The sequence below is a fragment of the Leucopleurus acutus genome, assembly GCF_964270905.1.
Source record: "Leucopleurus acutus genome assembly, chromosome: 16".
Taxonomy (NCBI): domain Eukaryota; kingdom Metazoa; phylum Chordata; class Mammalia; order Artiodactyla; family Delphinidae; genus Leucopleurus; species Leucopleurus acutus.
The window spans coordinates 36,529,851-36,553,367 of NC_139158.1; the positions used below are offsets into that span (position 1 = coordinate 36,529,851).

At 49.7% G+C, this 23,517-nt stretch overlaps 1 protein-coding gene across 1 annotated transcript; it reads left to right on the forward strand.

The window, feature by feature from the left end:
- Positions 1–3,837: 3,837 nt before the first annotated feature.
- SRRM2 (serine/arginine repetitive matrix 2) lies at positions 3,838–19,311 on the forward strand (the record flags this gene model as incomplete). Its single annotated transcript, XM_082856796.1, has 11 exons — positions 3,838–3,899; positions 11,588–11,847; positions 15,040–15,313; positions 16,208–16,315; positions 16,491–16,655; positions 16,832–16,909; positions 17,351–17,413; positions 17,497–17,529; positions 17,749–17,799; positions 17,963–18,055; positions 18,714–19,311. The coding sequence occupies 11 exons, from the start codon at positions 3,838–3,840 to the stop codon at positions 18,922–18,924; spliced, it is 1,398 nt and encodes a 465-aa protein (XP_082712922.1). The 3' UTR covers positions 18,925–19,311.
- Between the last annotated feature and the right edge of the window lie 4,206 nt (positions 19,312–23,517).

The window sequence follows — 23,517 nt, forward strand, 5'->3', positions numbered from 1 at the left end:
GGTGATGCTGGAGGTCCCACTGTCCCCTTTTGGGTCAAGGACCACAGGAATGGGAAACCTCAGGGACCCTACCTAGTGGCTGGTTTTCCAGGTAGAGGGGGCCCAGGAGTATGAGGTCCTGTGACATAACAAGAAATATACAGTAGGGCTTCCCTAGTGGTGCAATGGTTGAGAATCTGCCTGCCAGTGTAGGGGACACGGGTTCAATCCCTGGTCCGGGAAGATCCCACACAGCACGGAGCAACTAAGCCTGTGTGCCACGACTACTGAGCCTGCTCTCTAGAGCCCGCGAGCCACAACTACTGAGCCCACGTGCCACAACTACTGAAGCCCGCGCACCCAGAGCCCCTGCTCCGCAACGAGAGGAGCTACCACGATGAGAAGCCCGTAAGCCCGTGGACCCGCGAACCGCAGCGAAGAGTAGCCCCCGCTCGCCGCGACCAGAGAAAAGCCCACACGCAGCAATGAAGACTCAACGCAGCCAGAAACAATAAATAAATAAAATAAAATAATAAAATAAATAAATTTATTTAAAAAAAAAGAGAATTATACAGTATATATGATCTCTGCCTGTGGTTCCGGACACAGAGCTCCCAAATCCCTTGGAATTTCCTGGGTGACAGGAGTGTCGTTTGTTCTAATGTGGTGGCTCTGGGTGGTTAGGTTCAGGATGAGGGCTGCCACCAGAAAGACCAAGGCTTGATTAGAAACCTAGAACTTTCAGCCCCATCCTCTGGGGAGGGAACAGGGGCTGGAGATTGAGTTAATGATCAGTCACGCCCATGTGATGAACCCTCCATACACATCCGTGAACTATGGGATTTGGAGAGCTTCCGGGTTGGTGAACACCCAGAGGTGCTGGGAGGTTGGTGCACCCAGAGAGGGCATGGAAGCTCCTCGCCCCTTCCCTCATACCTTGTCTAGTGCATCTCTTCCATCTGGCTGTTCCTCAGCCATGTCCTTCATGATAAACCCATAACTTTTTTTTTTTTTTTTTTAGCCACGCTGCGCCCCTTGTGGGATTTTAATTCTCCAACCAGGGATTGAACCCGGGCTCTCAGCAGTGTAAGCACGGAGTCCTAATCACTGGACCTCCAGGGAATTCCCTTTCATTGTTAACAAATTTGTTTTATTGAAGTATAGTTGATTTACAATGTTGTGTTTATTTCTGCTGTACAGCAAAGTGATTCAGTTATACATATATGTTCTTTTTCATATTCTTTTACGTTATGGTTTATCACAGGGTATTAAATATAGTTCTCTGTGCTATACAGTAGGACCTTGTTGTTTATCCATTCCATATGTAATAGTTTGCATCTGCTAATCCCAAACTCCCACATTTTTTCTTTTTTAATTGAGATTTAATTCACATGCCATAATATCCACCATTTTTTTCCTTTAAACAATTTTACTTATTTGTTTTTTTAAAGGAGTAGTCTTTTTAAAAATTAATTAATTAATTAAATTTTTTGGCTGCATCAGGTCTTAGTCGCAGCATGCGGGCTCAGTAGTTGCAGCGCATGGACTTAGTTGTCCCACGGCATATGGGATCTTAGTTGCCTGACCAGAGATCAAACCTGTGTCCCCTGCAATGGAAGGCGGATTCTTTTTTTTTTAATATAAATTTATTTATTTATTTATTTATGGCTGAGTTGGGTCTTCGTTGCTGCGCGCAGGCTTTCTCTAGTTGCAGCGAGTGGGGGCTACTCTTCGTTGTGGCGTGTGGGTTTCTCATTGCAGTGGCTTCTCTTTGTTGTGGAGCATGGGCTCTAGGTGCGCAGGCTTCAGTAGTTGTGGCACGTGGGCTCAGTAGCTGTGTCTCGCCGGTTCTAGAGTGCAGGCTCAGTAGTTGTGGCACACAGGCTTCATTGCTCTGCAGCATGTGGGAATATTCCAGGACCAGAGCTCGAACCCTTGTCCCCTGCATTGGCAGGCAGATTCTTAACCACTGCGCCACCAGGGAAGTCCCAACAATTTTATTTTATTTTATTTATTTTTTGGCCACACCTTGGGGCTTGCAGGATCTCAGTTCCCCAACCAGGAATTGAACCCCGGTCACGGCAGTGAAAGTGCCGAATCCTAACCCCTAGACCACCAGGGAACTCCCTAAACCCGTATCTTAGTAAGGAAACTGTTTTCCTGGGTTCTGTGAGCCCTTCTGGCAAATTATTAAACCCAAGAAGGGGGTCATGGGAACACATGATCTGTAGCCAAGTCAGACAGATGTTTGTGGGTAATCTGGGGACCCACTACCTGGGATTGGCATCTGAAGTGGGAGCAGTATTGTAGGACTGAGCCTTTAAAATGTGGGGTCAGTGCTAAATTCTGTCAGTGTCAGAATTAAGTCATAGAAATCTTAGTTGGTGTCCACAGGAAATTGGAAAATTGGTGGGTGTGAAAAATCCCACACATCTGGTGTGAGAAGTGTTGGTGTGTGACTGTGAGTGTAGGAGAGGGAAAGCAGGGTGTTTTTCCCTTTTCAGGACCTCAGGGCACAGAGGCCCCATAGAGCTTCCCTGGGGCTGAGAGGTGGCCCAGGCCAGACAGCCCTGATGAAGGGCCAGGTCCGGGCTAGTTAGGGGTGGGGAGGGCCCAGGGCTTCTAGGGTTGGAGCTGGGCCTCAAAGGACGCAGAATCCTGGGATTTGGAGCCCACTTCTGGAAAAGAGTCAGGCACACACAGTAGGCACTGAATACATGTGCATTCAGTGAATTTTTATTTTTGCCCACAAGTTGACTTTGTTCATACCTCAATGGTAAAATGTTGCCTCACAGCATTCCCATCCCCAGGAAGGTGGGCTCTCCTGTCTGTAGGGGGCTTGGAGAGGATTCTTGTCAATTTTAGGGTTCTTTTTCTTGTTCATTTTTACCTGCAAGAGAAGGGGGTGGGGTCAGGCAGGGCCCAGAATTGACCATGGGAGGAGGACAATGGTGGCCAGTTGGGTGGGGCGGCCAGGCCAAGGGAGGGGGTCTCCCACTACCCTCTCGTCACCTCACTTGTGCCTCCCCCAAACCATGCCCAGGCCTCCCTCTTACTCAGGCACTCCTTGACCCCTACTTCCGGCCACCCTGGGACCTCCCACGGTGCAAGCTCCGGCTTGCTCTGCTCTTCATCCAGCTGTATAAGGCCATCCCGTCAATCATTATTATCACAGTGTGCCACACTGCCGACCCGGAGGCCATTAATTTCAGGGCCGGAGGAAATGGGGCAGGGTGACCCCACAGGATGGAGACAGTAAGGGGACTGTAGGGCTCAGGGTCCCAGGCTGACACGGGGGCAGGAACCAGAGAAAAGACAGGGACACTTGAGATTCCCCCTCCCCAGCTGAGCAGAAAGAATGGGCTCCAAGGTAGATGCCAGCCTTGCCCCACCCTCTGTAGTGACAATCTGGTGGCCTCAGGGCAGTGACTTGGCCCCTCGGAGCTCTGCCTCCTCACAGCTCATGGAGATGGCACCCTCCACCCCCTGGGCTGGTGGGAGGAAGCAAGTGGACATATGGTGGCACCTGGGACAGGGCTGGCTGCAGGGAGTGCTTCCAGGTGAGCCAGGTACAGGCTCCAGGGTCTGGGGGGAGGGGGTCCCTCTGGCTCCTCAAGCACGGCTCCAGACCTGCCTGGACCCCTGGCAGGGGATGGAGGCTGAGGGGTCCCTCAGGTCCCCTGAAGCTCCTGGCCTGTAGCTGGGGATATCTTGGGGTCTCAGTCCAGGGGAAGCAGCCCCCTCCCCCTCCCCCCATCCCTGGAGACTTTATTTGTCCTGGAAGCAACCAGGGTCCTGTTCTTGTCCTGGTAGCTGGCGGCTGGGCCTGGTCAGTCCTGGCTGATTGCGAGGGGGGACATGTCTCTCAACATGTTGATGGCCATTGCCATGGGCATCTCTCCTGCCACCATCTTCTCAAGGTATCAGAGCTCACCCCTGTGTGTGGGGCGGGGACATGCCTAGTCATCTTCCTTCCCACACACTCTGATTCCCCCAAGACCCCCGGGGATCCCCTCCCCAGAGGCTGAGGCCAGGGCCTTGGGCTCAGGAGTCCCTCCACAGGCCTGGGGATGCTCACATCCCCCTCAGGACTCTGGGCTGGGGGCCCATTGCCTCCCCACAGCCCTGCAGAGCCACCTTCCCCAGCCACAAAGGGAACACACCCCAGGGGCCATCACAGCGCCTGCTCCCTCCACCCACCCCACATCCCTGCTCTGTCAGGGGCCTTGGGTCTCTGCAGTTCTGGTTTCTGGTTTCTCGTTTTGACAGGGGAGGCAGCAGCAGAAGGCTGGAGCTGAGAGGAGGAGGGTCACATGTCCTGCCTCGCCCCACTCGGCCAGTGGCTGTCCTGCTCCTGGCCTCACTCCTTCTAGGCTACAGCTCTGGCTGGACTCCTCCCAGGGCCCCTTCGGGCCTATGGTTGGTGACAGCTTCCCCTGGGGTCAGCCCTCATGGCTACCTGTACCCTGACCCACTTCAGGAAACTGTCTCCTGAGGGAGCTCCTGCAGCCGCTGGTCTGGCCCCCTCCCTTCTGCCCTCTCCTCTTGCCCATCCTCCTCAGCCTCCTCCAGCTGCCCCCTCCAACTTGCAGGCCCAGGTTTGGCCACTGGGCCCCTCTCCTCTGCTTCCCATGTCATCTGGGAACACCCACCAGCAGCTCCCTGACCCCCACCCCCACTCTGCCCCTCTTCATGTCCACCAGGCAATTTTGAAATTTTGTTCCTGCTCAGGATCCTGATGCCCCCCTCCCCCATCTCACTGCTCCCAGCAGGATCCTCTGGTCCTGAGAACATGCCATGGGACAAGCCTGGAGCTGACTTGAGGGGGATGGTCCTCTGGCAGGTGACAGTGGGGTGGGGGACCCCAGGGATTGCTGGGTGCAGAGGAAGGAGCAGCTTGGCACCCTCCCTCCCCTGCCCCACATGCTGGTGGGGCAGCTCTCCCACCCTGGTCCCCTGCCCGGCACCAGGTCCTCACCTTCTGAAGAGAGCCAAGCTCTCTCCTCTCTGGCTCTTAGCCTCTAGCTAGGCCAGGACAGGAAATGGACTTGGGCGTGCTATTTCCTTGCTCCTCCCTCCTGTGTCCCCATGATGGCTTCTTAGAAAAACAGTGGCTTCACTGAAACCACGTGACATTTTTCTGAGGCTATGATGGTTCATTTCATTTTCTCTTTCACCTGCTCAACAATAAAAGCGTTTAAGATGTACCTAGTTGTGGGACAACTAAGGGCACCGTGGGTGCAGGTGAGGGGGAGAGGGAGCACCCAGCTCCTGGGCAGGCTTCCCATGTGGCTGGTAGAGGAGGAATGTAGAGGCACTGGGCCACTAGCTGCAGGAAGTGGGGCCAAAGACTCCACAGTTCTGAGCCCTTTGGAGAGGAGGCTGAGCTCCTTGTGTAAGCACAGCTTTAAGTGCAGCCCCTATGTCCAATCCCTGCCCTCTCAGTCTGTAGCCCCCAGCTCATACTCATTAGAATCCCTGGAGCCAACATTTTTGGCAGGAGATGCTTACCCTGGGAGCTCGCAGCTGGGAGCCTTCAGTCCTGGGAGACTTCCTGGAGGAGGTGATACTTGGGCTTGGGAGGGCAGTGACCAAGGGGTGTCCTGGGGAGGGCTAGCAGGAGGGAGACTGAGGTTTCCTGGGGACAGGTCCTGCAGGGGGGCCCCAGGGTCCCTGACACATACAAAATGCCACTCATCTTACCATCTGCCGTCCACCACCCACCATCCCTGTATCTCTGCATCTAACTACCTACCTTTGTGGAAAATGCAGCCTGCCTGACACGTGTGCCTTGACAACCAGGAGAATAGAGTTCCTCTCTTAACATGAGGTTGTTTCACCGTTACTTTAACTAATATCCTATAGATGGGTATTTAGCTTTTTCCCATTTTTTTTCATATTATGAACTTGTGCCAACACTATGCATGCATGGATGTCGCCTTCTGATCTTCAGCCGGCACGGCACTCTGTGACCCCTCCAGGGAGCAGCTCCCACCAAGGCTCTGGGGGCTCTGCAGTGTGAGGGTACCAGTTGGGGGAGTACCGCTTTATATTTTTATAAAATATGTTTATAATTTTTAAGTGATGGGATTTTGGTTGATCTTTTACTTTTCAGTGTTTGGGGGTTTTTTCCTCAGTATTTTTTAAAATAAAAAATGGCGGGGAATTCCCTGGTGGTCCAATGGTTAAGACTCCATGCTTCCACTGTAGGGGATGTCAGTTGACCCCTGGTTGGTGAACTAAGATCCCACATGCCATGCAGCATGGCCAAAAATTAAAAAAAAAAAGTGCCACGTCTGGCAGTCATAATTCATCTGAATTTTCATAAAGCCTCAACTGCTAACCTCTCCAAAGAGACTAAATATGCAGTCCTAACAAAATAAAGTTAGTGCTTTAAAAGCTCTAGAAACCCCCAAATTACGGAGAGCATCCACCCCGAGAAGGAAGGGATGGGGAGCACGGTGCTGCCCTGGGCCAGGGCGCGTTGCACAAGGACTGCCGGCCACAGGGAAGGAGGCAGTGCCTGTGAAGGCTCGGGACCAGGACAACCCTTGTTGTCCATGGAAGGGCTTCCCTTATCAGGGTCCTGTCCTGGGCACAAGATCAGGGTCATCTTCCAGGGCCTTGGATCCGAGGTTTCTTCGGGGGCCGAGTGCTGCTGGGAGGCTGCTCAGGCAGACACTCTGACTGGTGTGTGCCCCCCTCAACCTGAGCTGAGGCTACCTGGTCCCAGCCAGGCCATCGAGCCCACACAGGGCCTGGAAGCTACCAGGCCTGGCCAGAACCATGCTTACAGGCCTGTTGGAGGGGGCGAGCTGGGACTGGGGGCCTCCAGATCAAAAGACCATGTTGGAAACCCTCACAGTTGGCCCAGTGTGCCTCAACATCAGCCCTGGGAGCTGCCCTCCTGCTGGGGCCTGGTCTCCCTCTGGAAGGGAGGGTGAGATCCTTTTCTAGACCTCCTGCCCTCCCACCCCATTAACACCCTCCTTGCTGTTCCCATGATTGGTAATTGCCTATTATTTGTTTGTTTATGGTCTGTATTGCCTTGGGTGGAATGGCAGCTCCAGGATTCCTGGGTCCAGAAATCAAGAGGTGGAGGTGGGAGAGGCTCCACTCACCCCTGCCCCAGAGGTCACCAGCACCTCAGGATCCGGTGGTCCAGCAGCTTAAGTTCCAGAAGGAGGAGTGCTTCCACTGGGGTGTTGCGAGGAGGCCAGGGAATCAGAGGTTGAAGGCACTGGCAAGGCCTGTCTGCCTGGGGGAACAAGCAGAGGCAGGTGTGCACGTTGATTCTTCTTCAAGTAGAAGGAAAAGAGGCTACAAAAAGGCCTGGTTCTGAGGCCCTATTAAGGAGTTTGAGAGTTTATCCTGAAGGCATTTGGGAGAACTTTAAGCATTTCAGAAGGTTGCATTTTAGAAATCTTACTCTGATGACATAGACGCTAAAGTGTTAACTGTGGTTATTTCTGGGGGCAGGGAATTGCCTCTGTGCGGTTTGACTTTTCGCTTATCCGTATTTTCTCGTTTTCTACAATGACTATGGCTTACCTATATGGATGAGGTTTCACGGGGCTGCCATAACAAATGTCACAAACGGCATGGCACAAAACAACAGGAATTTGTCACAATCTGGAGGCCAGAAGTCCTAAATTGAGGTGTTGCAGAGCCTCCCACCCTCCAACTTCTGGTGGCTGCTGGCATTCCTAGGTTTGTGGCTGCACCACTCTAATCTCTGCCTCCATCTTCCCATGGCCTCTCCTGTGCATCTCTGCATCTCCTCTTCCTTTAAGGACATCAGTCACTGGATTGAAGACCCACTCCAAACTCATGGTGATTTCTTCTGGAGATCCTTAACTGGTTACCTATGCAAAGCCCTTTATTCCAAGTAAGGTCACATTCTGTGGTTCTGGATGGACATGAAGTTTGGGGGGCCACTAGTCAACCTACCACACTGTAGGATACAAATAAAGTTTCAAAGGAAAATTTAAAAATCTTTTTGGAGGTCCCATGAAGGTTGGAGGGGAAGCCCAGAGGCTGGGAGCCTGGAGAAGAGTCCACCTTTAGAGTCTAGAAAGGAAAACATTTGTTCACACAGAGACCTGCATAGTAACGTTCATAGCAGCACTGTTCACAATAGCCAAAATGTGGAAACAACTCAAATGTCCATCAGTGAACACATGGGTAAACAAAATGTGGTATATATACATTCAGTGGGATATTATTCAGCCATAGTAAGGAATGAAATTCTGATACATGCTACAATATAAACCTTAAAGACATTATGCTAAGTACAATAAGCCAGATACCAAAGGACAGATATTTTATGATTCCACCCTATGAGTGTTGGGCTGCACACAACAGGCCTACAAGGCCTGCACTTGCCTAGCTTTAAGAACGAAGAAAGAGCCCGGAGTCATCAACACAGACATCAATGGTTTAATGGATAGGGGGTTCTTATAGTTATCCATTTTATACATATTAGTGTATATATGTCAATCTCAATCTCCTAATTCATCACACCACCAACTAATGAGAACCTGCTGTATAAAAAAATAAAATTCAAAAAACAAAGCTGGCTTACACACACACACACACACACACACACACACAAATAATAATAATGGATAGGGGGGATCTTACATGTCTGAAGCAAGGTCCCGGAGCAGCTCCCCACCGTGTGCAGCTGAGGGTGGGCAGGACATAATGGCAGTCTTCTCTGTGGGGAGGGGTGGGAGGTTTGATTACCAGTTATAGGGGCACGCCCCTCACTGCCCCTTTGATAAGAACAAGCACTAGCTGGGGCCTGGGGCAAGTACGTAGGAAGGTCAGTCATGTGCTTAAGATATAGGTGAAGCAGGCACTGGTCGGGCAGGGGAATATACAGAGAGCAAGAGAACAGCCATCTCGAGTGGCCTGACCATACAATGAGGTACCTAGAATAGGCAAATTCATAGAGACAGAAGATAGAATAGAGGTTACCAGGGGCTGGGGGGAGGGGGGAGTGAGGAGCTGGTCTTTAACGAGTCCAGAGTTTCAGTTTGGGGAATGAAAAACATCTGGAGGGCTTCCCTGGTGGCGCAGTGGTTGAGAGTCCGCCTGCTGATGCAGGGGACACGGGTTCATGCCCCGGTCAGGGAAGATCCCACATGCCGAGGAGCGGCTAGGCCCGTGAGCCATGGCCGCTGAGCCTGCACGTCCGGAGCCTGTGCTCCACAACGGAAGAGGCCACAATAGTGAGAGGTCCGCGCACCGCAAAAAAAAAAAAAAGAAAAACTTCTGGAAATGGATGGTGGTGATGGTTGCACAACATTGTGAATGTATTTGCATATTTATTTTTTTAAAAATATTTATTTATTTATTTATTTTGCCTGAGCCAGATCTTTAGTTGCGGCATGTGAACTCTTAGCTGTGGCATGCATGCAGAATCTATTTCCCAGACCAGGGATCGGACCCAGGCCCCCTGCAATGGGAGCGAGGAGTCCTAGCCACTGGACCACCAGGGAAGTCCCTGTGAATGTATTTAATGCCACTAAATTGTACACTGAGAAATAGTTTAAATGGTAAATTTTATGTTTATGTGCATTTTACCACACACAAAACAATTGCACTAGAATACCATTTCTCACCTATCAGGTTAGCAAAAATGGAAAAGCACAGAAATGTACTCTGTTGGTGAGGTGGTGGGAAAGTAGGCCCTCCCATATTTTGCCAATGCACACTGGTATAACCCTTACTGAGAGGACTCTGTCCTTACTAACAAAACTACATTTGTCTTTACCTTTTGCCCTAGCAATCCCACTTCTAGGAATTTACCTTGAAGATATACCCCCTAACAATATGAAAATACATATGCTCCTGGTTACTCATTGCAGCATGGTTTGTAATTAGAAAATATTGGAAACAATTTAGATGCTCATATATAAAAGAGTGGTTAAATAAAAGTCCATCCATACATCTCTGTGAACTGATATGCAATGATTTCCAGGATATATTGCTAAGTGAAAAACAGTAAAGTGCAAAAGAGTATCTATAGTATGTTAAAGGAGTCTAAGAATGCAACATGCATGATTTTGAATTTTCTTTTGTTATTAAGGATATTATCAGAACAATTGATAACACCTCTATATAAGGTTTGTAGATTATAGTATTATTTCCACGTTACTTTTCGTATTTTGAAAACTGTGCTGTGGATATGTAAAGGAATTCATAGTTCTCCCCATAGGAAAAGGAGATTGTCACGAGCATTATTAACTGCAGTGATTCATGTACAGAATTTAGCACAAAATATTCAGTAAATACAGGGAATAATATCATTGGGGATTTGATTACAGGGAAAGGTCTCACTGAAGGTGGTGGGTTTTAAGAAACCACCACCTTCACCCTCAAACTCAGAAACACCAGCTTAGGCCCAGAAAAGACACAGGCTTTGCCACTTTGCCATAAATTACTCCAAAGGTTCATCCAGCTCATGGAAGCACTTGCCGCAGTTCAAAGAGGCAAGATTACAACATCCCGAGCACCGTACACCGAAGCTACAGTTCCTACGCCAAGTGGTGGGTGGCCCAGTTACAGCGTCTGAGATGACTTTATCCTTCCCTGGTTACAAAGAAAACTAACATTAAACACAATCAAACTCAAACGGACCACAGTTCATTATGTGTCTGCCATGTGCTGGGTCCTGTTTAGGGTGCGAGACCCTCGAGATAACCAGGACTGCTGAGTGCCAGCTCAAGGTCAGGTTAAAATGTTGGCCTGCCTGCGAAGCCCAGCTTCTTCAAAGTCTGCTCTGAGGGAGACTGGCTGGTTCTCAGGCTCAAAGAAAACGGACTTAAAACCATTAACCTAAGACATTCTGCAGAAGGGTGAAAAATTTAAGGGTGTTTGTAACGTTTTTGCCCGGCCACGACGTATATAACATGTCCCAGGTTCTGTAGGCGAAAATCACATCGCTGCCTGGGCGCCTTACTCGGAGATCATAAAAAAAAAAGCATTCCCCAGGGGCAGCCGGCCGGGTTCAGCGGCTGGAAGCTGCGAACACCACGGCCTCCTGGCTCAGCCTTTGGCTCAGCCTTTGGCTCAGGCCCTGGGCCTGTAGCTGGGCTCTGGGGTTCCGCGGGTGTCCGCTGGCCGGGGTCTGGGGGGCGGGTTCTCCTGGGTGCAGAAGGACGGGTGCGGCGCGGCCCCGGGCTCGCCCCAGGAAGCCTGCGATCACTTGCAAACAGCTGTATCAGTGGGCTCGGGCTCATCGCCTCCCAACACGGGGAGACAAAATGGCGGTCGTGTGGGGGCAGGGAGGGCGAAGCTACGTACGGGTTCCATGCCACGCTAGAACTACAACTCCCAGGATGACCTGGGTGGAAGGCGGGAGGCCGAGGAGAGCGCTAGCGTCGCTAGGCCCTGTGTCCTCTCGCCCCCTAGTGGAAAGTCTCTGGAATGCGTTGTTTGGTCCGGTCCGCCCCCCAGACATTCCTCGCAACTGGCTGACGGGAATCGTAGTTCTTCGACGACAGAGTTGAACCTCCTTCGGACCTTACGAAACTACACTTCCCGGTGCGGTTTTGGCGCCTGCGCACAAGGCCGGGGGGCGTACTACGGTTCCCGGCAGGCCCTGCGACGCGCGCAGCTGCGTGCTGACGCACATAATTGGTCGTGCTGACGTGCAGCGCGGCCCAGGCGGGGTGCGAGTGGCGCAGTCGGAGTCCGCTGCGGCCCCGGAGGAAGCGAGGAGTCGGCGGTGTTGGCTGAGGCGGGCGAGCCGGCGAGGCAAGGCGGCGGCTCCAGGCCCCGAGGGACTCAGGAGCTCGAGCAGCGGCAGCGGCAGCACCTCTCCCCCTCGGAGGCGGCGGGCGGAGGCGGCGGCGGCGGGTGAGAGAGCGCGCGAGCCGGGTGGGGGAGGGGCGGCGGCCCCGGCGCAAGGCCAAAGCGCGCGGAGAACGGCTTAGGCCGCCGCGCGCACGCGCGCTCGCCGCCCCTAGCTCGCGCGCGGACGTCCTTGCTGGTCTGCCTCCCCTCCCCCCTTCTCGCGGTTCTTGTCGCGCGCGGGCTTTTATTCTTCCCTCCCCCATGGCAACGGCGCGCGCCGCCGACTGCATTCGGGCTCGCGCGCGCTCTCGAGGGGGGAGCGCGCGACTCGGCTTCTCGCCTCCCTGACGCGTGCGGCGAGGAGGCCCTCCTGTAGCTGTCTTTGCCGACATTTTCTCGGCGAGGAGGGGGCTGCGGCGTCCGGGGCCCGCTGCCGGCTCCTTTCCCCCGCGCTTCTCCGGCGTCCGGCCTACCCGTCCCTCCCGGGGGCCTGGGGTCGGGCCCGGAGCCTCCCATACTATGGGGCGCCGCGCAGCCCCCTCCCCCATTTCTCAAGGCTGAAAATAGGCCTTGGCCGCTCAGCCAGTGCAGAGAAGGCCTTGAACTAGATGTCCGGGAGAGTTAGGCAGTTTGGATTCATTACTGTGTGTCATGAGATATTAGGAAGAGAAGGGTTCTAAACGTTTTAAAAAAAATTTACGTATTTGGTTTAGGTATGTAAAGGTAGATCACATACTCCTTTCTTTCTTGCACTTTTTCATCGTCTCCCCCAAAGTTGTTTTACGGCTGGGGAGGAGGCTGCCAGCCCTTCTTGAGGAGAAAACGCTGGACTTTTGTCATTATTTGGCACACAACTTTTCTAGGCCTTGGTTTTCACTCGGACGCTTTTCTAAGATATCTTCTGGGTCAAAAATTGAAGAGTTGTGTTTCCTCTTGAGTGTGAGTCTAGGTCTCTTCCTGAGCTAGTAGTTTAGCTTCTGGGGTTTCATAGTGTCTACTCAGCTACTACAGTGCCCCAGTGCTGAGCTTGTTGTGCTTATTACTTTTGTCCATTTTCTTGCACACTCTCCTCCCTTTTTGGTGCATTTTTTTTCTTGAATACCATAATACTGAATTTCAAGACCCCCTTCTGCCTGGTTAGTTGGGCATCGTGATAATTTTCCAACAGAAAAAACGCCTTTTTGTCTTTTTTTTTTTTTTTTTGCAGCTTTTACTGTCAGCTTTTAGCTTGGGTGATTTCTGCATACCCACAGTCCTGGACCCCAGTTTAAGTGTCCTTATTTAGGTTTTGGTGATTTGTGTTTGTGTTGTTAATACACTTTTTGGTCCATCCATCCTTTTAGTGTTTTGAGCCCTGTCTTAGATGCTGTGGTATTTCTGTTTGTTTGGGGTTTTTTTTTCTTTCTTTTTTGGCTCATTCCGTAAAAGTTCTCCAGTCTGTTGTGATTTAATATCCTTTGCTTAGCAGCTGCTGGTTATCCTTTTCCAGGGAGTGGGAGGATTATTGTGTGAGGTGGTATGGAAGTGTGGGTGAATGGTTAAGCTGAAGAATTGATTGCAGGTCAGAAGGGTTCTGCAAGGGAAGCAGAAACTGGGTAGGGTATAGAGAGCCAAAGAAGGCCTAGCTTTAGAATAGGGAGGAGAAAATTTGAGAAAATAAAAGTGAGGGTTGGAAAATTTCTTGTGCTGTAAAGAAATTTTTCATTTCTTTGCACAGTTCCACTTGCCTTTCATAGATTTAGCATCATTTGTCACTCCTTTAACCCAGTATTGTTATTTCGTTTTGTTTTGCTTTCAGATCTCTAGAGTCTGCAACTGGGATTGGGCAGGGACCCAGCCTTAGAGTTGGGGGGTAAGGGGCTCCAAACTGTTCTAGAGTTGTCCTAGCTCCCTTTCATTCAGCATCTCCCTGTATGGGGTGGGGGGGGGGGGCTTTAGTACATTCTTCCAGGTATTTGTATGATGTTTCTTTCAGAATTTTTAAAATGAAGCCTTTTCTTTTATCCAGTTCTATGTTTTTCCCCTTTACTTTCACTAATCTCTCCACTTTGTTCCTTGGGTTCTTTCCTGGGATCATTTTCCCTCACACATTTCCCCATGTGAAACTATCTCGGACAGGATGAGTTGGAAAAAAAAACAGAGTACATGTAGCTGGAGAAAGGAATAGAGTGTACGTAGCCAAGAAATCTAATCAGTAAAACTAGGGTTAGAGGGCTCTTCAGAGTCATGCTGGGGTTGGGACAGATTGAGAGGATAGAACCTGGTAGGAGGCACGTGATAATGAGAGGGTTAAGGACGGCCTGGAAGAGAAAAACTAGGAAATGAGATAATGGGACTGTTAGGGAAAGTTGACAGTTTGACGTTAATGAAAGTGAGGTATGAAGAGTGGGGGTTTTGTAAGTGCAGGGGAAGGAATGTAGAGAAGGTATGGGGACAGTTGGAACAGAGGAGGCTTGTTTGGTGTATTTAGAGTATTGAGTTGAAAATGTAATATTTTACAGGAGCTAGTGAGAGTTCGGTGAGCCACAAACCATGTGAGAAATCCTATTGGGAAGGAAATTGAAGGAATATGTTATTAGTCAGGATAGTTGATTGGAAATGGCCCCTTACTTAAGAGGTGAAGTATAAGAGGATTACATATCCAAAGTTCATGTGTTTCTGATGTGCATGTTGGCCTTTAGCCTGGGCCACCTTTTGGATATCTAGGGGCTGTTCAGTCAGATTTTATTCATAATTTCTGGCTATCTTCAGGGTAGCCTGAAATGCTTAGGTCAGTTCTTGAAGAGTCTAGACTTGGACTGCAGGCCTTTGGGTGCCACAGATCTTCGTTTGGTGTTTGTTGTGCCCTGTTTGGAGGCCTCAGTCAGTTGCCAGGGTTAGGAATTAGAGTAGTTGGTGAAGATACCAGTTGTGTATATTGGGGCTAAAGGAGAATAAAGAGAGTGTGTGGAGAAATTTGGGAGAAATGGGATCTTTGTTTTGGGTGGAAACAGGAAAGCTAGGTGAAAACAAGAGTGGCTCTTGCACATTGTGGGGAAAGGCTGTAAGAGTTGGGCCATGATTTGGTGGAAAGAAAGCAGTGCTGGAAGGATGAAGAACAGGTTTTTTAGGAGACCAGGAGGATTATGCAGCTAAAGGAGGTTTAGTGTGGAGAGACATGTTGAAGTAGGGTTGAAGAAGAGCAGGGATTTGGGTGGTGGTAAGTGGCTAGTTTGGGGCCAGGGGCCTGACCCGTGTCTCCCCGCTCCCCTTCAGGAGCGGTGGTGCCCCACCCCGGGCACGGGGCCATGTACAACGGGATCGGGCTGCCGACGCCCCGGGGCAGCGGCACCAACGGCTACGTCCAGCGCAACCTGTCCCTGGTGCGGGGCCGCCGCGGTGAGCGGCCTGACTACAAGGGAGAGGAGGAACTGCGGCGCCTGGAGGCTGCCCTGGTGAAGCGGCCTAATCCTGACATCCTGGACCACGAGCGCAAGCGGCGCGTGGAGCTGCGATGCCTCGAGCTGGAGGAGATGATGGAAGAGCAGGGGTGAGGGAGGGCTGGGGGAGAGCCAAGCACTGAGTGAGTGCAGAGCTGGGGGAGTTAGGTGGGATGTAGGGAGCTTAGGGCTGGTTGAAAGAGGCCTGGAGAGGACTTGTAGGAGGGGAGGAGGTAAAGGAGCTAGCGGATTGAAAGGAGTTAAGGGACAGTTCAAAGTGAGAGATGAGGAACCTGTGTCTGGGATATAAAAGGGAGCCTTTTATGAGGTATTTAGATGGAGGCACATGGGGAAAGAGGGGGGCCATTGAGAAGCAAATATGTGCTTTAAGGGAGAGGTGGGGAAGCAGACCAGGGAAGAGACAAGAGCTAGCTAGGTAAGCTGATATGTGTTGTCATTGGTAGAGAAAAGGAAGATAAATGGATTTAAGGATTGAGGGCTTGGACAGTAGCAAAGGCAGGAAAACAGGAATTGGAATAATACCCGGATAAAAGGGATCATGGGTTGGATAGGGAATTGAGATTTTGGAAAAGGAACCTATTAAGGTAGAAAACCTTTTAGAGCAGTGGTTTTCAAACTTCAGCAGTGGCGCCCGTTTCATATAATGCATGTTCCTTTGGAATCCCAGGAAATGAAAGACTTGTTCTTGTTGATTGGATTTGGGGAGGAACACCTGGAACTCTGCCTGCTTAACTTTCCTCTCTTGGCCCCTGGAGTGTAGCATGTTTAAAATCCACTGTTCTAGAGGGTGTAGTCAGTGGAGGGAAGAAAGATGACAGGAAAAGAGCAGGATTTAATAGAAGGGCCCTTTGGGTGACAGTGAGTGAAAAATTGTATGTGTGCATGGAAAGGGAAGGGATCCTGCTGGGAACGAGGGAACTGTAAACCTGGGACTGGGGAGAGTGTCTAGTCAACCTCTAACCCTGAAGGCTTTTGTTCTCCAGGTACGAGGAACAGCAAATTCAGGAAAAAGTGGCGACCTTTCGACTCATGTTGCTGGAGAAGGATGTGAACCCTGGGGGCAAGGAGGAGACCCCAGGGCAGAGGCCAGCGTGAGTGTTTCCCTCTCTCGATTTTCTCTGGACTTTATTTTGCTTTTGTCGTTCTCTCTGTTTAGTTTGGACTTTCTCCCTGCTCTTGTCTTCATTTTCTCATGGCTGTTTGTGTGAATATGACTCTGCATTTTGTTCTCTATCTCCTTTAGACCTTTGACCTTTTCTCCTCTAGGGTAACTGAGACTCACCAGTTGGCAGAATTGAATGAGAAGAAGAACGAGAGACTCCGAGCTGCCTTTGGCATCAGTGATTCCTATGTGGATGGCAGCTCTTTTGATCCTCAGCGTCGTGCTCGGGAAGCTAAACAACCAGTTCCTGAGCCACCCAAACCTTACAGGTACACAAGACCAAGAAGCCAGTGTCAGTTTCTCTTCCTAATTATAAGCACTCTGCTCCATTTTTTGTGTGTGGACTATGTCTTTTCAAATTCTTGAGATTTTGTTTTTCTGAAGTTGAAATGTCTAAGAAAGTTTGTCTTAGCACCCATCTCTGCCGTTTTTCATCTTTCCTCAGCCTTGTCCGGGAGTCTAGCAGTTCTCGCTCACCAACCCCAAAGCAAAAGAAGAAGAAAAAGAAGAAAGATAGAGGACGGTAAGTTAGTTGGAAAGCTATTCTAGTAGCCAGAGGACCAAACCTGTCATGTTTTTTCTCTCTTTCTGGAAATAGAGTATTCTTATTTCTAGGAAGTAGGAGAGAGTTGTCAGAAAAGTCAAGGAAGAGGGAGTTACCATTCAGGTCTCACCTGGTAGAAGAAATAATGTGTGCTGCTTCAGTGGGGAAGGGTTGATTCTGTACCTCTGCAAAACTGATCAGCAGCATTTTGGAGTTACGTTGTTTTTTCCATTTTGGGGTTTGTTGCTATATAATAGGTACCTACGCCTCTTGGAGAGTAAATAAGTTCTGGGCTTAGATCGGCACATTGGTGCTATTGGAGTTGTTCTGTGCTTTAGAAGCCTTTTTGGGGATGGATTATAAGTGGGTGGGCCAGAGAAGGAGGCAGGCTGAATGACCTGTTTCTGAACCCACATTTAGCAGGTCAGAGAGCAGCTCTCCTCGACGAGAGAGGAAGAAGAGCTCTAAGAAGAAGAAGCACAGGTATGAGCTGGGAACAATTGGAGAGGTTTGGTGAGTCCAGGCCTAGGTAAAAAATAATAATTTTACTTACTTTTTACCAACAGGTCAGAATCTGAATCCAAGAAAAGGAAGCATAGGTAAGAGCTCTTTGTGGCATTGAGAACATAGTGGCACATGGAGCAGTGAGCCAGTGCTTGATGGCCTTGCTGGCTCTTTAGGGTTTTTTTTTTCTTGGGGTAAAGCTCAGTTCCTTGATCTCCTACTGTCAGTAACTCAGTTCTTTCCATTTTACTTTTCATTTTATTTCTTTTTTAAAAAATGATCTTTATTTTAAATAATTTTGCCTTATTTCTCAGGTCTCCTACTCCAAAGAGCAAACGTAAATCTAAGGACAAGAAGAGGAAGCGGTGAGTGAATTAGAGGGGAATTTGCTTAGTGAGTAGATGAGTGCCACCTGGGGATAGGGCAGAATCAGTCACGTCCCTGACTGGTAAAAGGTTGAAGGGTGGATAAGGGGAACCCAGTGCAGGTATGACAGCACCCTGAGCTGTGGTGGTGGTCTTCCTTCAGGTCTCGAAGTACAACACCAGCCCCCAAGAGCCGACGGGTGCACCGTTCAACTTCTGCAGACTCTGCTTCCTCTTCAGATACTTCCCGCAGTCGGTAAGGGGTGGTCCAGGAGGAAGGGAGGGAGAGGGACTTGTGGGTTAATCAATTTAATATTTATTGAGCGCCCACGGTGTGCTAGGCGCTGCACAGACCATTCGGAAGACACGGTCCCTGCCCTCTAGGAGCTGACAGGCTAAAGCAACAGGATGGACAGACATATACATTTCCCCTTCTCTTTTTTTTTTGTTTTTTGTTTTTTGTTTTCTTTTGTTTGTGATTTTGTTTTGTTCTGATATATATGGACTGCCAGAATAGGGAGGGTGGTGGTTTGTTCGTGGTGTCTGGGGGAGGAAGGAATCCTTACCCTGGCTTCCTTAATCGGGGAAGGCTTCCTGAAGGAGGTGGGCTCAGAGGTGAGTTGTGAATGAAGCGGGTAGGGAATGGACTGGGTGGAGGGTTTTGGGAGGTTTGGGGGAGGTAAATATAAAGGGGTAGAGGGAGAACATTTTTGGGGACTGATGTTGAGAAGAGAAGGAGCAAAGTGAACTGGACTTGAATTTCAATATGAGTTACTTGAATCCTGTGAGTAAGAGAAGGTTCTTTGGAAGAGGGTTATATTGAAGAAAGGTGGATGGGAGCTGGGGAGGGGGTTTTCTGTTCTCCCCTGAACTGATTTTCTTCCTCTTTTCCCATCCTCAATTACCTCCCTCAGGTCTCGAAGTGCTGCAGCTAAAACCCATACAACTACCTTGATTGGGCGAAGTCCTTCCCCTGCTTCGGGGCGTCGAGGGGAGGGAGATGTACCATCCAGGGAACCAGGTATCACCAACATAGGGCAGCCTAGTAGCCCGGAGCCTTCTACAAAGCAGCCTAGCAGCCCTTATGAAGACAAAGATAAAGACAAGAAGGAGGTATGTTCCTGAGTTAATGGATATTCTTTGGTTTGCAGGGCTGTGGATTCAGGATAGGTGTGTGAAGTTAAGGGAGAAGTAAAGTCCGGTTTTGTTTTTTGCATTCCTCTCAGTTATTCATAAAGTTCTCTTTTTCATTTGCAAATCCTTTAGAATTGTGGCTTTCAGACTTTACTGGGTGTTAGTTTTACATCACTGTCTTCTTTGTACTTACAAGTTGATAGAACTGGAACAAAAAAAATTTTTTGAACTACACCTAACTTTACTACTTATAGTGTCTCTAGTATCAGTTTCATTAAATGCTGGTTGTGGCTCATTAAAACTTTGCAACACACTGGGTTGCTGCTTGCAGTCTGAAAACACAACTTGGGAAAGATCTATTCAGTACCTGTTCTTTTATACTTGCTATTAAAATTCAAGCTCTGGGGCTTCCCTGGTGGCGCAGTAGTTGGGAGTCCGCCTGCTGATGCAAGGGACATGGGTTCGCGCCCCGGTCCGGGAAGATCCCACATGCTGCGGAGCGGCTAGGCTCGTGAGCCATGGCCGCTGAGCCTGCGCGTCCGGAGCCTGTGCTCCGCAACAGGAGAGACCACAACAGTGAGAGGCCTGTGTACCGCAAAGGAAAAAAAAAAAAATTCAAGTTCTAATCATGTTTTCTTACTTCAACAGTCACAATATAATTTAAATTGCTTTTTGCTAAATTTGTAGCTCTCCTGTCTGTTTTCCATGTTACCCAGAGTTGGTTTTCAAACTGCAAGTTGGATCATCTCAGAAATTTAATTTACTTCCTATTGCTCTTGACTTTAATATTTAAAGCTTTTATAACTTGGTCTCTTTCTGTATTTCCCTGTACTTCATTCTGGTCTTTCTTACTCACATAAGTCACGTACTCAAATCTTTGTTTTTTTTTCTTTTATTTTAATATAGATATTTTTTAAGGGTGAAGTCAGTCATTTTGGGAAACTGCTTTATCTTTCCGTTTAAAAATACCTTCTTTTTTGCACTCAGCATTTTGTAATGGTTGTCTGTTGTGAAATATAGTACATTAGTTTGCATTATGTTTTTTCTCTGGATAGAAGACTCAAGATTGTAGATTCTGTTTTCGTACGTTTCTCACTGTGTTTTATATTATGTGATCTCTTGTTACTGAATGAATGTGACTGCCTGTGGTGAGGAAAAGGACTAGTTGGTATAATGGGGTGCATAGAGGAAAAGTTTCATAGGAAAGGGTGTTGGGATCTTACAGGTGATAGGAAGTTTTGGTGCTTACATACCCGTATCCTTACTCTTTTTTCCACTCTTAGAAATCTGCAGTTCAACCTAGCCCCTCTCCGGAAAGGAGCAGCACAGGGCCAGAACTACCTGCTCCCACTCTGCTCCTTGCTGAGCAATATGGCGGCTCCCCGCAACCCCTTGCAACAACCCCCTTAAGTCAGGAGCCAGTGAACCCCCCTTCTGAGGCTTCTCCAGCCCAGGGCCATTCACCACCTAAGTCTCCTGAGAAACCTCCCCAATCTTCTTCAGAGAGCTGCCCGCCCTCCCCTCAACCTACCAAAGTTTCTCGGCATGCCAGCTCTTCCCCTGAAAGTCCTAAACCTACACCAGCTCCTGGGTCCCGCCGAGATATTTCTTCTTCTCCTGCATCCAAGAGTCGCTCACATGGCCGAACAAAACGGGATAAGTCACATTCTCATACTCCTTCTCATAGAGTGGGGAGGTCCCGTAGTCCTACCACTAAGAGGGGGCGGTCTCGGTCTCGAACCCCTACCAAGAGAGGTCATTCTCGGTCCCGGTCACCTCAGTGGCGTAGGTCCCGGTCTGCACAGAGGTGGGGACGATCTAGGAGCCCCCAGCGACGTGGCCGCTCTAGGTCTCCTCAGCGACCAGGCTGGTCCAGGAGCAGAAATACACAGAGAAGAGGCAGGTCTAGGTCAGCAAGACGAGGCAGGTCACACTCTAGATCCCCTGCAACTAGGGGCAGATCTCGTTCTAGAACACCCACCCGGAGGGGCAGATCTCGGTCTAGGACACCTGCCAGGCGGAGGTCACGATCTAGAACACCCACTAGGCGCAGGTCTCGGTCTAGAACACCAGCCCGGAGGGGCAGGTCTCGGTCTAGAACACCTGCTAGGCGCAGATCTAGGACCCGATCACCAGTACGACGGAGGTCTCGTAGTAGATCGCTAGCCAGGAGAAGTGGCAGGTCACGCTCTAGGACCCCAGCCAGGCGTGGGCGGTCACGCTCCAGAACCCCAGCCAGGCGTGGGCGGTCACGCTCCAGAACCCCAGCTAGACGAAGTGGCCGGTCACGCTCTAGAACACCAACCAGGAGAGGGAGATCTCAGTCTAGGACACCAGCAAGACGAGGAAGATCCCGTAGTAGAAGTCTAGTTAGACGGGGAAGATCTCACTCTAGAACACCACAAAGAAGGGGCAGGTCTGGCTCCTCATCAGAGCGGAAGAACAAATCCAGAGCATCACAGAGAAGGAGCAGGTCCAACTCAAGCCCAGAAATGAAGAAATCTCGAGTTTCTTCGAGGCGGAGCAGGTCTCTCTCTTCACCAAGGTCCAAAGTAAAATCCCGCCTGTCTTTGAGGCGAAGCCTTTCAGGGTCCTCTCCACGCCCTAAACAAAAGTCTCAGACACCACCAAGGCGCAGTCGCTCCGGATCATCCCAACCTAAAGCTAAATCTAGAACACCACTAAGGCGAAGTCGCTCTGGTTCTTCTCCGCCTCCTAATCAGAAATCTAAAACGCCATCAAGACAAAGTCATTCCAGTTCATCTCCTCAACCTAACGTGAAATCTGGAACGCCAAGGCAAGAGTCTGTAACAAGTCCCCAGGTAAATGAACAATCTGCAACACCACAAAGACAGAGCCGTTCTGAATCATCACCTGACCCTGAGGTGAAGTCTAGGACCCCTTCGAGACATAGCTGCTCTGGGTCTTCTCCTTCTAGAGTGAAATCTAGCACACCTCCAAGACGGAGCCGATCTGGGTCATCATCTCCACAACCCAAAATGAAAGCAGTAACGTCACCAATCCAAAGCCATTCTGGCTTCTCTTCTCCAAGTCCTAGTAGAGTGACATCTAAAACACCTTCAAGGCAAAGCAGATCAGAGTCTCCATGCTCCAAGACAGAATCTAGATCGTTGCAAAGACACAGCCATTCTAGATCCTCCTCTCCAGATACCAAAGTGAAACCTGGAACACCACCAAGACAGAGTCACTCAGGGTCTACTTCGCCATGCCCCAAAGCAAAGCCCCAAACTCCACCAGGGCATAATCTTCCTGGATCAAAGTCACCATGTTCCCAAGAGAAGTCTAAAGATACATCAGCACAGAGTTGCTCTGGATCTTTCTCTCTGTGTCCAGGAGTAAAGTCCTGCACACCACCCTCAGCTCTGCAACAGAAAGGACAATCTCCAACTTCACCAGACTCCACATCTGGTACTTCAAGTCCAGAAATGAGACAGAGTCATTCTGAATCTCCATATCTGCAGACCAAATCTCAGACACCTCCTAAGGGTGGCCAGTCCAGGTCCTCATCTCCAATCACTGAGCTGGCACCCAGATCTCCAACAAGACAAGATAGAAGTGAATTGTCAGAAGGTCCTAGGCTGAAATCTGGAATGTCTCCTGAGCAGAGCGGGTCCCAGTCTGACTCTTCCCTATATCCTGCAGTGGACTCTAAATCTCTTCTGGGGCTGAGTAGATTGGAGCCTTCTGAATCAAAAGAAAAAACGAGCTTACTCCTTCAGGAGGATGTTACTGCATCATCTCCAAGACCAAGAGACAAATTGAGTCCTCCTTCTGTGCAGGATAGGCCTGAGTCTTCACCAGTACTCAGAGACACCCCTAGAACTCCATCAAGGGAAAGAGGTGGTGTTGAGTCATCTCCAGATACAAAAGACCGAAGTAGTGCATTAACTAAGCCAAGCCAAGATGAGGAATTAATGGAGGTGGTAGAGAAATCTGAAGAATCCTTAAACCAGGTCCTGCCCCATTTGTCTCCAGAACTTAAAGAAATGGCTGGAAGTAACTTTGAATCATCTCCTGAAATAGAAGAAAGATCTGCCATGTCTTTGACTCTTGACCAAAGCCAGTCACAGGCTTCTTTGGAAGAAGTCCCTGCAGTGGCCTCAGCTTGGAGCGGGCCACACTTTTCTCCAGAACATAAAGAACTGTCTGACTCTCCTCCCAGAGAGAATAGGTTTGGATCACCTTTAGAATTTAGAAACTCTGGCTCTCTTGCAGAAATGAATACTGGATTTTCTCCTGAGGTTAAAGATTTGAATGGACCTTTTCCTAATCAGCTGGAGACAGATCCATCTCTAGATGTGAAAGAACAATCAACAAGGTCCTCCAGACACAGCAGTTCTGAGTTATCCCCAGATGCGGTGGAAAAAGCAGGAATGTCTTCAAATCAGAGTGTCTCTTCGCCAGTACTTGATGCTATACCTAGAACACCCTCAAGGGAAAGAAGTAGTTCTGCATCTTCTGAAATGAAGGATGGTTTACCCAGAACCCCCTCAAGGAGAAGCAGGTCTGGGTCTTCCCCAGGACTTAGAGATGGGTCTGGGACTCCCTCAAGGCACAGCCTAT